The sequence below is a fragment of the Carassius carassius genome, chromosome 38 (assembly GCF_963082965.1).
Source record: "Carassius carassius chromosome 38, fCarCar2.1, whole genome shotgun sequence".
NCBI classification, from domain to species: domain Eukaryota; kingdom Metazoa; phylum Chordata; class Actinopteri; order Cypriniformes; family Cyprinidae; genus Carassius; species Carassius carassius.
Genome location: NC_081792.1, coordinates 14,996,794 through 15,011,823, shown reverse-complemented (window position 1 = coordinate 15,011,823; position 15,030 = coordinate 14,996,794). Strand labels below are relative to the sequence as shown.

General features: G+C 36.5%; 1 protein-coding gene across 1 annotated transcript in view; it reads left to right on the top strand.

Moving 5' to 3' along the window:
• The window catches only part of LOC132119398 (succinate--CoA ligase [GDP-forming] subunit beta, mitochondrial), a 113,095-nt gene that overhangs the window by 54,447 nt on the left and 43,618 nt on the right, over positions 1–15,030 (top strand). The window contains exon 9 of the mRNA XM_059529306.1: positions 989–1,131. Within this exon, the coding sequence (XP_059385289.1) occupies positions 989–1,131 (143 nt within the window). The remainder of the gene's footprint in view (positions 1–988; positions 1,132–15,030) is intronic.

The window sequence follows — 15,030 nt, the reverse complement described above, 5'->3', positions numbered from 1 at the left end:
GGGATGAGCAGGAAATGGCTGAATCAGTTGGTTGCCTTACAGCTCAAAGCACGACGAGATGGGACTCACCAGGCCGGCTAACAGAGATACAACAACCACTCTTGACACCATGTATACTTTTAGAGAAAACACAATTTGCTTTCTTTGGAAAGCACTGGGCAGCAGATCTAGAGCTGAGTTGTGTTTCAACTATAGGGTTGTGATGGGAAGAACTTTTTTGTTTAAATGTGCCTTGTTTTTCTTGTAAATGTGTTCTACGCACAAGGCCTAAGTACATGTAATTATGTTTATAGTTCATAATTTGGAATTTAAAGCCATTACCTTTAAGAAATATTTTGGCGAACTGTGCAGTTATTTACTTGCATTGCACACTTGTATGTCATTTTTCTTCCATAGAACACAAAACATTGATATTGAATGTTATCTAATCATACTGCGAAACATTACAGTGAATACAATAGTTTTGTATGAAGAACAGATTGAAATCTAAGATGTTGCTCACCTAAAGTCTTGACAGATGGAGTAAGCAATGTCTGAATTATTCTAAACTAATTTTCAGATCCTTTCAATAAATCAGTTGAACCATTTTGTCCCATTGATTCTTTCACAGATCTCACATATCTGAAAAATTATTTAAGTGAGTGACTGCTTTGGTTATAAGTGAATAATTACTTTAATTTCCATATATTCAACCGGCAAATTAATTATATAGCTTCAGAAGACATGCATTTGTGTCACCTTTGAAGCCTGAAAACTGCTGTTCATTTAAATTTTAATTACATACAAATATGCAACTGGCACATTTGTAACACATTATTATTAACTGACTGGCACATTATGAACACATTATTAACTCTGCTTTTGTGTTCATTGGAAGATAGAAACGCATACAGGTTTGGAATGACATGAGGTTGAGTAAATGAAGATGAAGTGATCATTTTTGGGTAAGCTAATTTTTTAATGCCCAAAACATGATCTGTATCCATAGTTAATGGTGCTGGCCTTGCTATGGCAACATGTGACATCATCGACTTGCATGGTGGAAAGCCTGCTAACTTCCTGGACCTGGGTGGAGGTGTAAAGGAGAACCAGGTGTACGTAGCCTTCAAGCTTCTCACAGCAGATCCCAAGGTAGGAATGATTCTGTCAATCCAAAACCAAAAATGTAAATACCCCTCAAACACAAAGTTACTTTACTTCCACCATAAAATATTGATATAAAGGTGTTTTGAGAGTGTGATAAGAAATAAAAAGTTTAAGTTTATCTCCTTTAACTTCATTACAGTTCTCAATTTAGTACTGCTTTTCCACTCTTTGAAGTTTCCTCCATCTGAGATTTTGTTGACTCCTTAGGCACCAGAAAAGACTGTGGGCTTGCAGCCCGAACCCAGTTCCTTTTACCATCATTACGAGCTTGCTCGCTGATCAATATCTTTGCTACAGTCACACTTTTCAGCTCTGGAATTGTAAACACACCAAGACACACACACACACACACACCTCATAACTCATCTTTTCTCAAATTCTTTTCTCCCCTAGACACACACTTGCTGTAGATTACTCGCTCTGGAGCGCAAGGTCCTTTTTCTTGCAGCTTTTACGAGCTTAGGGGTTGTTTCTCAGATAATTATCCTTTTCCAAAGCAGACCAGAATTCTTGGCACTTTGCTGATAATTTCCTTGAATGTGTTGTAAGCACACGTCAGTATGCACCTGATTTGGTTTCAGCTCAGTGTGTTTGTATTCAGGATGCACACTAATATCTTCATAACAAAATTCTGTTTACAGTAATGGGAAACATGGAATTCATCTAGTGTCAGGTTCATTGTGTGTCAGTAAACAGGATTTAATAGCACAGCTTGTTTTCTTAGTTTTCCAGCTCAAAGCAGGAAGACAATGCACACGCAGAGAGGGACTTCATCTATAGATTGCATCACTACATATTCATGTGGTTCTTCTCAGATGGAAGATGCACTTTTGATTTTCTATGAATTTATCAGCAAAGAAAAACAGAGAAGAAAACCATGAAATCTTTTCCAGAGAGTCAAACATTCATTGTTGCCAAACAACAAAACAAAAAAAAAAGATCTTTGTGATATTTTGCCCACTGAATCATACTTGATTAGATAAAGAAGATTGTGTTGAATATTTCTCTACTAGTTCCAGTCACCTCCTGTCTCTCCAGCCCTCCTGTCATCAACGGGATACCTGAAATTTTCTCAATTCTACTGGGGTAAAGTGGCGGCCCTCCCCTACCATCACATGGTTCCCATTCTGGAGCCTCTGTGTACAGCAATTTGCATTTCACAGAAGCGTTCAGAGCCACCCAGGCTCTGTGGAAGGAATATTAATTGGAATGTTAATTATTGGATCCTCTGGCGGGATGAAATACGCAGTTGCCTTCTATCTTTCATTGGAAATGTTTGATTTGTTTGTTTTGGGAATCTTTTCCCTTGCCTCCTTCAAATTATTCTCATTAATTTAACAATTGATTGGTGGTAGGAATCAACCCATCCACGCCTGTCAATAAAACATCCAAAAGTGAAATAGAAAACCAATAACTCAAATGGTCCTAAAACCGACACCTGAGGAACACAGGTAATACACATTAAAATACACTATTTATAGCCACTAAAATTAATATTTTACATATTAACATGAGACAAACAGAACTACCTACTTAACTGTGTAAAATAGTCACTAACTTTAAACTTTGTCATGACAACATAACGCCTATAATAGACATGCAAAATGTTTGTGCAAGGATATCAAGAAGAGATGTTATGTAACTTCCTTATTTACATGAAGTAACTTGAAGATATTACATTGGTGATGAATGACTAATTATTGTAATCCTACTGTAAAAGTGATTTTAAAAATGTTATAGCTCAAATAATATACATTACGTAAAAAAAAAAAAAAAGTTAAAATTTTAAAATAAAGGCGAGATTTTCTTTTAAACCCTCCAGATGCAACAATTTCAGTTTTGAACTAGGGTTGAGTGAATTTATGAAAATTATGCAAAATAATAGTTTAGGTTTTTTTTTTTTTTTTTTTTTTTTTTTTTTTTTTTTTTTTTGAACCCAGAACAATTGCATTGTTGTACAATTGAGTACAATTGAGAGACTGCATGAAGGCAAATGCATTGTATATATGCACTCCTTTGATATACAAGATTTATTTTATTCTTAATCACCAAAGCTACCTTCACCGACAGCTCAAAGGAGAGGCACTCTTGAACTGTCTCCAACTCTCACTTTCTTAGTTTCTCTCTCTATTTTTCATGGGGCACTTGCTCCCTGATTATTTTTTCTTCCCATCCCAAACCTATTAAAACAGATTCTCTTTTTATATTTATAATGCTTAGGTTGATAAATTAAGGCATTACCATAGAAGTATGTGCAGAGTGGACACATTTTGTAACAACTGGATTACACAAGTCAGTCTCCGTCAATAGGCATTGTTCAGGCACTTTATTGAAGTCACTGAAATGCAGAAAAAGAGCGATGGAGAACTCTTTACTTTTAAACTTTGTCAACACTCACCATACACGGTGCATTGCAAAGTTTTATCACAGAACATGAATAAAACATTACACATTTGCCACGGTTTTAGAAAAAGCCAAAAGCACCTGCTAGTTGAATCCAAATGGAAACTGCTAAACAACGCCATTATCACACCCCCTCCCTCCGAATTAGATGTGGGAGAAGTGGATGGATAGATGTTTTGCCCATGGCTATTTGGTCCCTATGCAGTGTAGTTTGGAGTAGGAGTGAATTAGGGCTGTGGCGCATCAGACGTGCTCCTAGGCACTGGGTGTTTGATGAAGGTGCTTGGCTGGGTAATTGTGACCGGTGGGGATTTCACCTTCCCTGGGAAGAGAAGGCTGCAGCACTGGGTTGTGTGATGTGTATTTGAGGTTAACTAGGAGCCAGCTCTGGGGCTTGATACTATTTTCTGTCCACTGCAAGGTAAATCTGAAACAGATGCTGTTGTATGTCAGTTCTGTTGGTCGAACCATTGTGAACATGAATGTTGGATGTCCCGTACAGCACATTAATGTGTTATCATGGAGATACAACTCACTCATTCTGTCCTGGAGATGACACATGTTTGCTCAGGGCATCATGGGATTGAATGTGCCTCTCTTACACTGAAATAGTGCTTGACAGGGGAATCTGCCAGCCTCTCTCAGAACTGGTCCTTGTTGAAAGACAGACAGTGATGTAACTGACTGCATGATGTGCCCATATTATTTATTTATTTATTGCAAAGTTGAAAGGATTGAACATGCTGTATGCTGTATGTTGCAAGTTTGATATGTTTGAAATTATTCAAATTATTCTAATATATATATAATTTATAATTATAATCAAATATAAATTATTAAAAAAAAAGAGAAATAAATATATATATATATATATATATATATATATATATATATATATATATATATATATATATATATATATATATATATATATATATAATAGACCAAAGGTTTGGAAACATTACTATTTTTAATGTTTTTGAAAGAAGTTTCTTCTGCTCATCAAGCCTGCATTTATCTGATCAAAAATATAGAAAAAAACTGTAATATTGTGAATTATTATTACAACTTAAAATAATAGTTTTCTATTTGAATATACTTTAAAATAATAATTTATTCCTGTGATGCAAAGCTGAATTTTCAGCATCATTACTCCAGCCTTCAGTGTCACATGTAACATCCAGTCTATCACATGATCATTTAGAAATCATTCTAATATTCTGATTTATTATGAGTGTTGGAAACAGTTCTGCTGTCTAATACTGCATTTATTCAAAATAAAATAAAAATTCTAATAATATATTCTAATAATATATTTTCTTTACTATCACTTTTTATCAATTTAACACATCCTTGCTGAATAAAAGTATTAATTTTATTTAAAAATTACTGACCCCAAATTACTGACCAGTAGTGTATATTGTTATCACAAAATATTTATATTTTAAAAACATAGCTTTTTTTTTTTTTACTTTTTATTCATCAAAGTATCCTAAAAAAATAACACATGTTCTGAAAAAATATTAAGCAGCAGAACTGTTTCCAACTTTGATAATGAATCATCATATTAGAATGATTTCTGAAGGATCATGTGATAATGATCCTAAAAATTCAGCTTTGCATCACAGAAATAAATGATAATTTAATGTGTAATAAATTTAAAAACAATTATTTTAAATTGTAATAATATTTCACAATATTACATTTTTTCTGTATTTTTGATCAAATAAATGCAGGCTTGATGAGCAGAAGAAACTTCTTTCAAAAACATTAAAAATAGTAATGTTTCCAAATTTTTGGTCTATATATATATATATATATATATATATATATATATAATATATATAATTTTTTTTTTTTTTTTTTTTTTTTTTACTTCCAAAATAGTTTAATTTTGCTTCTAATGCCACTACATCAAAAGTTATAACAAATAAATTGTCTGATATTTGAATATTATATTTATGATATTTGTAAATTATAACATTTTATTTTAGACCAACATGGAAAATAAAGTGGAGTTTATGAGTTATGAGATTTAAGAACGTACACTTTATATATAGTATTACAAATAAAATTAATTAACAAATAATATTTGTATGGATGTAACAATGCACTGCGAGCCGGTTGAAAGTCAATTTCGAAATCATAAAATTTAATTTAGGTAAAAAACTGCTGGGTGGAAAGAGCACAGGCAAAGCCTTGTTTTTTATATAAAGAGATTTCTTTTGATTGTGAAGGTTTTTATTTTTTTTTGACTTGGGGTTTGTTGAATCGTATCACATCGTGAGATAATTGAAACGTTATATCCTTAAATATTTGTAAATCATTTTTTTAAATGGGAAATAAAGCAGGGTTTGAGAGTGCATGGTTTAAACATGATCTAAACTACCGTTCAAAAATTTGGGGTCTGTAAGATGTTTACAATATTTTTGAAATGTGTGTCACCAAGGCTGCATTTATATGATCAGAAATATGGTAAAAAAAAAATTATATATATATATATATATATATATATATATATATATATATATATATATATAATAATAAAAATAAAAAGTAATATCATCCTTCAGAAATCATTCCAATATGCAGAATTTTTTTCCAGAGTATTATATTATGAATAGACAGTAGAATACAGCATTTGATAGACATATAAATGTATTTTACTTTTGATCAGTATAATGCATAGTACTGTTCATGTTCATATTTAATAATTTTTATGTCATATATAATTTTTTTTATATCAAGTAATTTCTATATTCAGTTATTATATTGTAGTTTATCATTTAGATTATATTTATGTTCCATTTTAAATGGATTCAAACGTATTTTATCAGAAAATCTGTCATTTCAGTACGTGTTCTGTTTTCACAAACACCCATATCTTATCCAACATCTTCAGTGGATGTGCTGCAAAATCCTATTGACTCGTTGTGTCCTGCTTCACGGCCAGGGACTCTCAGAGGAGCATGGGGAGAGCATGCTAGCGAGTAAAACGGGATGGAGAGATGCGGTAGGGTAATGAAAAGTGAAAGAGGGGTTCATGCTGGAGGATGAGAAGCCCTCTTTCTGCTCTCCTCATTACTGTCTATGCCACTGTCTGCTCAACATTTAGCACAACTCTGGCCTTTTATATATCAGTACAAACACATAAAATATACTCTTGCTTCCATCTTGCACATACTCCATCATTTGTATCCTTTGGGGCCCCCATGCCCTTGTCATCTCCATTGTGCTGGTGATGTTTGTGTTTAATGATCAGCCGTCCCTTCTCGGCTGTCTCAGGCCTGGGGGAATCACATTTCCCATTTGTTCCAAACACAGGCAATAAGAGCCAGCCCAATCTCCCAGCACCAACATGGCCACCTCTGTAATGGAGCTCATTTCCCCTGCGCCTGGCTGTCTGGCCCCGGACCACGCTCGACGAAGCCTCGCATCATCAGATCCTCGGCTCCTGCACTCAGACCATTAATGCTGACTGAACAATGTCTTGCTGACAGGAGACACATTTATTTTCTGTTCTGACGGCTGAAGCTCAAGGAACAGTGAAGAATACAGAAGCAAACAATAACTAATCTTTCCACACGTGCTGAATTTGTATGGTGTCCACAGTCCTGCATCATTTTGATCCCTGAAAGGAAACATGTAGACCATTTTTTCTGTTATGTGATTACTCTCTAGTAATCAGTCTACCTGGTTTGGTAGACCCGCAAAACAAGTTAGCTACTAAGTGGTTGGGTGTTTGGGGGTTTTCTCCCTTTTTCAATATTGTCAACACTTGTTTCAAAACTTTCGTCCACCCCTCATGAGTATGATGGATGATGCTTTACAAAAACCAATAAAACTAAGCTCTGTTCTTTCTGATGTGCTTGCAAGTGAACAGCAAAGAAGCTGCTTCCAGTATAACCTTGCGTGCATGAAGTCTCTGGAGTGTGCTTGTTTTGTCTTGAAAATGTTCTTCACATAAAGGCATTTCGCAAAAAAAAGGTTTGAGAGCTTGTTAGGCAAATTAGGGATAAAAAAATGTGCTCAGAAATGCAAATCCTGCATTTTGGTTTTTCCGAATGAGGCAATATCTGTTGGATTTTCAGTAAGATCCCTTGGAGGTAGAAAAATAGTGTTCTTTTTTAGTCCAGGTAATTATTTAATCTTCACAGCAGAACTTTTTTGCAGATTTAGAGGGAATGCAAAGTGTAAAATGACTTAATCAGTTGTTTGAGCTCTGGGGTCTAATGGGGTTTTTGCTCTGTAGTGGTCCGAGTCATGAGGCTGAAGATTAAAGTGATTTATTGTAAGGTAGAAATGTGGTGAGATCACAACCCTCCCTATTATGTCCACCTTCTGCTATATTGAAGCGTTGATGAGAAAAGAATAAACTATAATTTGTAGTCATTGGCCAATTACAACCAGAAATTACCTTGCTGACACAATAAGTAGCACTTTGTAATGTTAAATTTAAAGTTAAAGTGTATAATTTCTGTGCCACAAACAGAACTGCAAAATATAAATATAAAGCTGTTGTAACATTATAAATGACCGACAATTAATTCATTCTTGCTGAATAAAAGTATTAATATCTTAAGTATTAAAAAAGTGTGCTGATCCCAAACTTTAAATGATAGTGTATATTATATTGTATTACATTATATTGTATTGTATTATTATTACCAGTAAGGTAGAGAAGAAAGGAGGAGGAAAGTGGAACCAGGATGAAAAATGGGAAGGAAACAAGCAAGCAAAGGTTACAAACTTCTTTAATCTCACTAATGGACATATGACGTTAGCAATTGCCATCAACCTCCACCAAAATATCCATGTTTATGTCCACGTACAAACACGTTCAGTGGGCTTTGATCTCTGTTAGATCAAACAGCACCAAATATCCCTTTTAGTTAGAATAGAGTTAGAAGAAGTTAGAAGAATTAGTTAGAAGAATTAATACATAACCCCCATGCAGAATAATATCAGTGTTGTATTGTCAGTGTTTAATTAAAGAAGGTTGTTTTGTGTTAATGTTAGCTTTTGATTTCACTCTTTTAACCTGGCTCTGTGATCTTTTTTTCCTGAGAAACCTCATAGAGGAACTATATATCCAATTCGTATGAGAGCCTCCATTTGTTAGCTTTCCATTGACTAATGCAAGACCTCATTGGAAGAGACACTCAACAGATGCTTTTGATAATTTGCTTACAATGTGTCATGTAGTTTTCTTTTAGTCAGAAAGGTTAAGTGCTGTCTGCCTCAATCTACTTTCACTTTGATCTGTTTAAAGGTACAGCTTCTTTTGGTTGAGTTTAAATAACACGTGCATAGGTCCATGTGCAAGATGCTCCCTGAAATTTAGAAGTGGTTGCTTGGCACTAGTTGCCACATCACTAATTTTAACAGAAGTGATACAACATGATAGGATGAAGAGGTGGGAACACGTTTAGGAGCTGATCTCAAATTTGCAAGTAGTTTAACAAAATTATGGCATAATAAATTATCTCTCTGTCATATTCTTTTGCTTATATAATACTCATCAGAAGCACACACACAGAGCACTTTACTTGTGTCGACACACTCTCTTCCCTCATGAGAGCTTGTCATAACATTGAGCATAAACGCTCCTCAAGTGTTTGAAGGGCAGGCAGGGCTGTGAAAGGCATATAGACGTCCTGTCCATTTATGCAATGAGAAAAGAACATTCAACCAGACACTGAGCTGTTTATAGATGTTCAAATATCAGAAAATACTAATAATAAATATGGTGGCTGTTTTAATACTTTATAATATAGTTTATTCTTGTGATAGCAAGCCTGAATTCATCAGCCATTACTACAGTCTTAAGTGTCACATGATCCATCAGAAATCATTTTAATATGCTGATTTATTATCAATGTTGGAGATAGTTTGCTGCTTAATGTTTTTTGGAACCTGTGATATGGTTTCAGGATTCTTTGATTAATAAAAAGTTAAAATGAGCAGCATTTATTCAAAATAGAAATCTCTTGTAACAATATATACTGCTATTCAAATGTTTAGGTCAGTACATTTTTTTCTGTTGGTTTTTATTTTTCAATAGAAAAATAAATGTTGTAAAATTGATAAGTTATAGTAAAGACTTATATTATTACACATTTTACTTTATAAATTTTAATACACATTTTGTTACACATTTTATTTTTTATTTATTTGCAGTCTTCACAGCATCATTTCTTTTTACAAACTTTGTGTGAGTGTGTTTATATGCGTGCGTGTGTGTGTGTGTGTGTGTGTGTATATATATCATTCAAAGAGTTTTCTTTATTTTCATGACTATGAAAATTGTAGATTCACACTGAAGGCATCAAAACTATGAATTAACACACGTGGAATTATATATGGAATTATATACATAACAAAAAAGTGTGAAACAACTGAAAATATGTCATATTCTAGGTTCAAAGTAGCCACCTTTTGCTTTGATTACTGCTTTGCACACTCTTGGCATTCTCTTGATGAGCTTCAAGAGGTAGTCACCTGAAATGGTCTTCCAACAGTCTTGAAGGAGTTCCCCGAGAGATGCTTAGCACTTGTTGGCCCTTTTGCCTTCTGTCTGCGGTCCAGCTCACCCCTAAACCATCTCGATTGGGTCCAGGTCCGGTGACTGTGGAGGCCAGGTCATCTGGCGCAGCACCCCATCACTCTCCTTCTTGGTCAAATAGCCCTTGATGCCTTCAGTGTGACTCTACAATTTTCATAGTCATGAAAATAAAGAAAACTCTTTGAATGAGAAGGTGTGTCCAAACTTTTGGTCTGTACTACAACCCGAATTCCGGAAAAGTTGGGACGTTTTTTAAATTTGAATAAAATGAAAACTAAAAGACTTTCAAATCACATGAGCCAATATTTTATTCACAATAGAACATAGATAACATAGCAAATGTTTAAACTGAGAAAGTTTACAATTTTATGCACAAAATGAGCTCATTTCAATTTTGATTTCTGCTACAGGTCTCAAAATAGTTGGGACGGGGCATGTTTACCATGGTGTAGCATCTCCTTTTCTTTTCAAAATAGTTTGAAGACGTCTGGGCATTGAGGCTATGAGTTGCTGGAGTTTTGCTGATGGAATTTGGTCCCATTCTTGCCTTATATAGATTTCCAGCTGCTGAAGAGTTCGTGGTCGTCTTTGACGTATTTTTCGTTTAATGATGCGCCAAATGTTCTCTATAGGTGAAAGATCTGGACTGCAGGCAGGCCAGGTTAGCACCCGGACTCTTCTACGATGAAGCCATGCTGTTGTTATAGCTGCAGTATGTGGTTTTGCATTGTCCTGCTGAAATAAACAAGGCCTTCCCTGAAATAGATGTTGTTTGGAGGGAAGCATATGTTGCTCTAAAACCTTTATATACCTTTCAGCATTCACAGAGCCTTCCAAAACATGCAAGCTGCCCTCACTGTATGCACTTATGCACCCCCATACCATCAGAGATGCTGGCTTTTGAACTGAACGCTGATAACATGCTGGAAGGTCTCCCTCCTCTTTAGCCCGGAGGACACGGCGTCCGTGATTTCCAACAAGAATGTCAAATTTGGACTCGTCTGACCATAAAACACTATTCCACTTTGAAATAGTCCATTTTAAATGAGCCTTGGCCCACAGGACACGACGGCGCTTCTGGACCATGTTCACATATGGCTTCCTTTTTGCATGATAGAGCTTTAGTTGGCATCTGCTGATGGCACGGCGGATTGTGTTTACCGACAGTGGTTTCTGAAATTATTCCTGGGCCCATTTAGTAATGTCATTGACACAATCATGCCGATGAGTGATGCAGTGTCGTCTGAGAGCCCGAAGACCACGGGCATCCAATAAAGGTCTCCGGCCTTGTCCCTTACGCACAGAGATTTTTCCAGTTTCTCTGAATCTTTTGATGATGTTATGCACTGTAGATGATGAGATTTGCAAAGCCTTTGCAATTTGACGTTGAGGAACATTGTTTTTAAAGTTTTCCACAATTTTTTTACACAGTCTTTCACAGATTGGAGAGCCTCTGCCCATCTTTACTTCTGAGAGACTCTGCTTCTCTAAGACAAAGCTTTTATAGCTAATCATGTTACAGACCTGATATCAATTAACTTAATTAATCACTAGATGTTCTCCCAGCTGAATCTTTTCAAAACTGCTTGCTTTTTTAGCCATTTGTTGCCCCCGTGCCAACTTTTTTGAGACCTGTAGCAGGCATTAAATTTTAAATGAGCTAATTAAGTGGATAAAAGTGTAAAATTTCTCAGTTTAAACATTTGCTACGTTATCTATGTTCTATTGTGAATAAAATATTGGCTCATGTGATTTGAAATTCCTTTAGTTTTCATTTTATTAAAATTTAAAAAACGTCCCAACTTTTCCGGAATTCGGGTTGTATATATATATATATATATATATATATATATATATACACACACACACAGTGGGGCTCGAAAGTTTGGGCACCCCTTGCAGAATCTGTGAAAATGTGAATAATTTTCAAAATATAAGAGAAATCATACTAAATGCATGTTATTTTTTATTTAGTACTGTCCTGAGTAAGGTATTTTACATAAAAGATGTTTACATTTAGTTCACAACACAAAAAAAATTGCTGAAATTATTAAAATAACCCCATTCAAAAGTTTGGAAACACTTAGTTCTTAATACTGTGTGTGGTTACCTGGATGATCCACAACTATCTTTCTGTTTTGTGATGGTTGTGCATGAGTCCCTTGTTTCTTCTGAACTATTAAACTGAGAACTGTTTTTCAGAAAAATCTTTAAGGTCCTGCAAATTGTTAAATTTTCCAGCATCTTTGCATATTTGAACCCTTATTTTAGAAAATAAAAAATAACATGCATTTATGATATATTGTGTGAGTCAGCTGCCTCTTCCCTGATTATCATTGGCACCCTGTCCTAAATCGCTGCCCTTCGCCAGGCCCCTGACAGGAGTGGGTGTGTGAGAGAGGAGGGCCGCTGGATGAGCCAGGGCTGGCTGCTTGTAATGGGGCACACCTGACGTAAATGGAGCTTCATCTCCGCCGCTGTTGAAAAGCCCAATGCGCCTCTCCTCGGGAGACCGGTCTCTTCCCTGTGCATGCACGCCGGTGTCCAGGAAGGGTGCGTTGAGGGACTCCCGCACTACCAGAGACGTGAGCTGCCAGATGAGATTAGAACCGCACCTGTTTACCGTCGGGCCAGGATGCCGGGCTGTCTATCCCCTGCAACCACCGGGGGCAATAAGAAGTATGCGGCCACTAGAACAAGCCACCGCCCCTCGCGCCCCGGACCGAAGAGGGGAGCGTGTGCGGCCGCCGGACTCTGCCCCTTACCTGGACCCTTCATCCATGAACACTGCCTGACCCACATAAACCCCGCAGCATGACGAGGACACCAGATCCTCTGTTTGTTTTGGACAGACTCCCCCTTTGGCCACTTTTTTCCCTTTTTTGCTTTATTTTCTGTTAATAAAAGCCTCTCCGAGGTCTGACTCCATGCCCACTGTGTCTGTCGTTGGCTCCTCCCGCCACAATATATATATATATATATACACCAGCCACTTTATTAGGTACACCAGTCAATTTATTAGTAACACGAATTGCTAATCAGCCAATCACATGGCAGCAACTCAATTCATTTAGGCATCTAGATATGGTGAAGACAGCTTGCTGAAGTTCAAACCGAGCATCAGAATGGAAAAGAATGGGGATTTAAGTGACTTTGAATGTGTAATGGTTGTTGGTGCCAGTATCTGGTCTAAGTATTTCAAAAACTGCTGATCTACTGGGATTTTCATGCACAACCATCTCTAGGGTTTACAGAGAATGGTCCAAAAAAGAGAAAAAATCCAGTAAGCGGCAGTTGTGTGGACGAAAATGCCTTGTTGATGTCAGAGGTCTGAGGAGAATGGGCAGACTGGTTAGAGATGATAGAAGGTAACAGTAACTCAAATAACCACTTGTTACAACCAAGGTATACTGAATACCATCTCTGAATGCACAACACATTGAACCCTGAAGCAGATTAGCTACAGCAGCAGAAGACCACACCAGGAGCTGCTCCTGTCAGCTAAGAACAGGGAACGGAGCCTTCAGTTCACACAGGCTCACCAAAATTGGACAACAGAAGATTGGAAAAACATTGCCTGGTCTGATGAGTCTCGATTTCTGCTGCGACATTCAGATGGTAATGTCAGAATTTGGCATAAAAAACATGAAAGCATGGATCTATCCTGCCTTGTCTCAACTCTTCAGGCTGCTGGTGGTGGTGTAATGGTGTGGGGGATATTTTCTTGGTACACTTTGGGCTCCTTAGTACCAATTGAGCATCGTTTAAATGCCACAGCCTACCGGAGTATTGTTGCTGACCATGTCCATCCCTTTATGACTACAGTGTACCCATCTTCTGATGGCTACTTCCAGCAGGATAATGCACCATGGCACAAAGCTCAAATCATCTCAGACTGGTTTCTTGAACATGACAATGAGTTCACTTTACTCAAATGTCCTCCACAGTCACCAGATCTCAATCCAATAGAGCATCTTTGGGATGTAGTGGAAAGGGAAATTCGCATCAAGGTTTTGCAGCCAACAAATCTGCAACAACTGTGAGATCCTATAATGTCAATATGGACCAAAATCTCTGAGGAATGTTTCCAACACCTTGTTGAAACTATGCCACAAAGAATTAATGTAGTTCTGATGGCAAAAGGGGGTCCAACCCAATACTAGCAAGGTGTAATAAAGTGGCCAGTGAGTGTGTATATTATATTATTTATGATGTGGCATAGAAAATATTATATATGTGTGTGTGTGTGTGTGTTAGGTACAATTTAAATTAATCAGTATTTATTTCATTTTAGTGTATTACTGATTTTACTTTTTGTTTGGTGTTATCAAAATTGGTATGGTGAATTCTGAAACTTCACTGGTATTGGCCTCGATTACCAACAATTGGTATTGTTTCAACTTTCGTGTATAAGGACACAAGTAGGATATGTCCCAAACTTAAGTTGTTATCTGTATACTAAACTTTTGAAATGATGAATAATGCTGGGTTTATCTTGCTCGACCAACCCCATGAAATTTTCATTAGATAACCTCACCATCACTCCGTCTTTTACCATAGGTTACTCTTTATTCATTAAGTGCAATTCTGGTGTTTTATATCCTTATCTAACTTGGTTTCGGTATTGATCACGGTGCATGAATTTTTTCCTTTAGGCCACTTTATTTTTCTCTTCCGACACAAATCTAGGCCAGATAAGGTCTTTTGTATCCCTAAGTGTACAGCTGTCCAATACAAATGCTAAATCTGATCTGGTCGCACACAAGCGCATACATCGCACATGAGGGCGCAAAGTGAAATGTTGATCCGACATTTCCCTGTTATCTCCTCTGAATTATTCCTGTGATCATTACACTTGTGGATCAAAGGAGGCCTGCATTGTCTGAGCTCTTCGTTATCTGTCCCTGTGTCTCTCC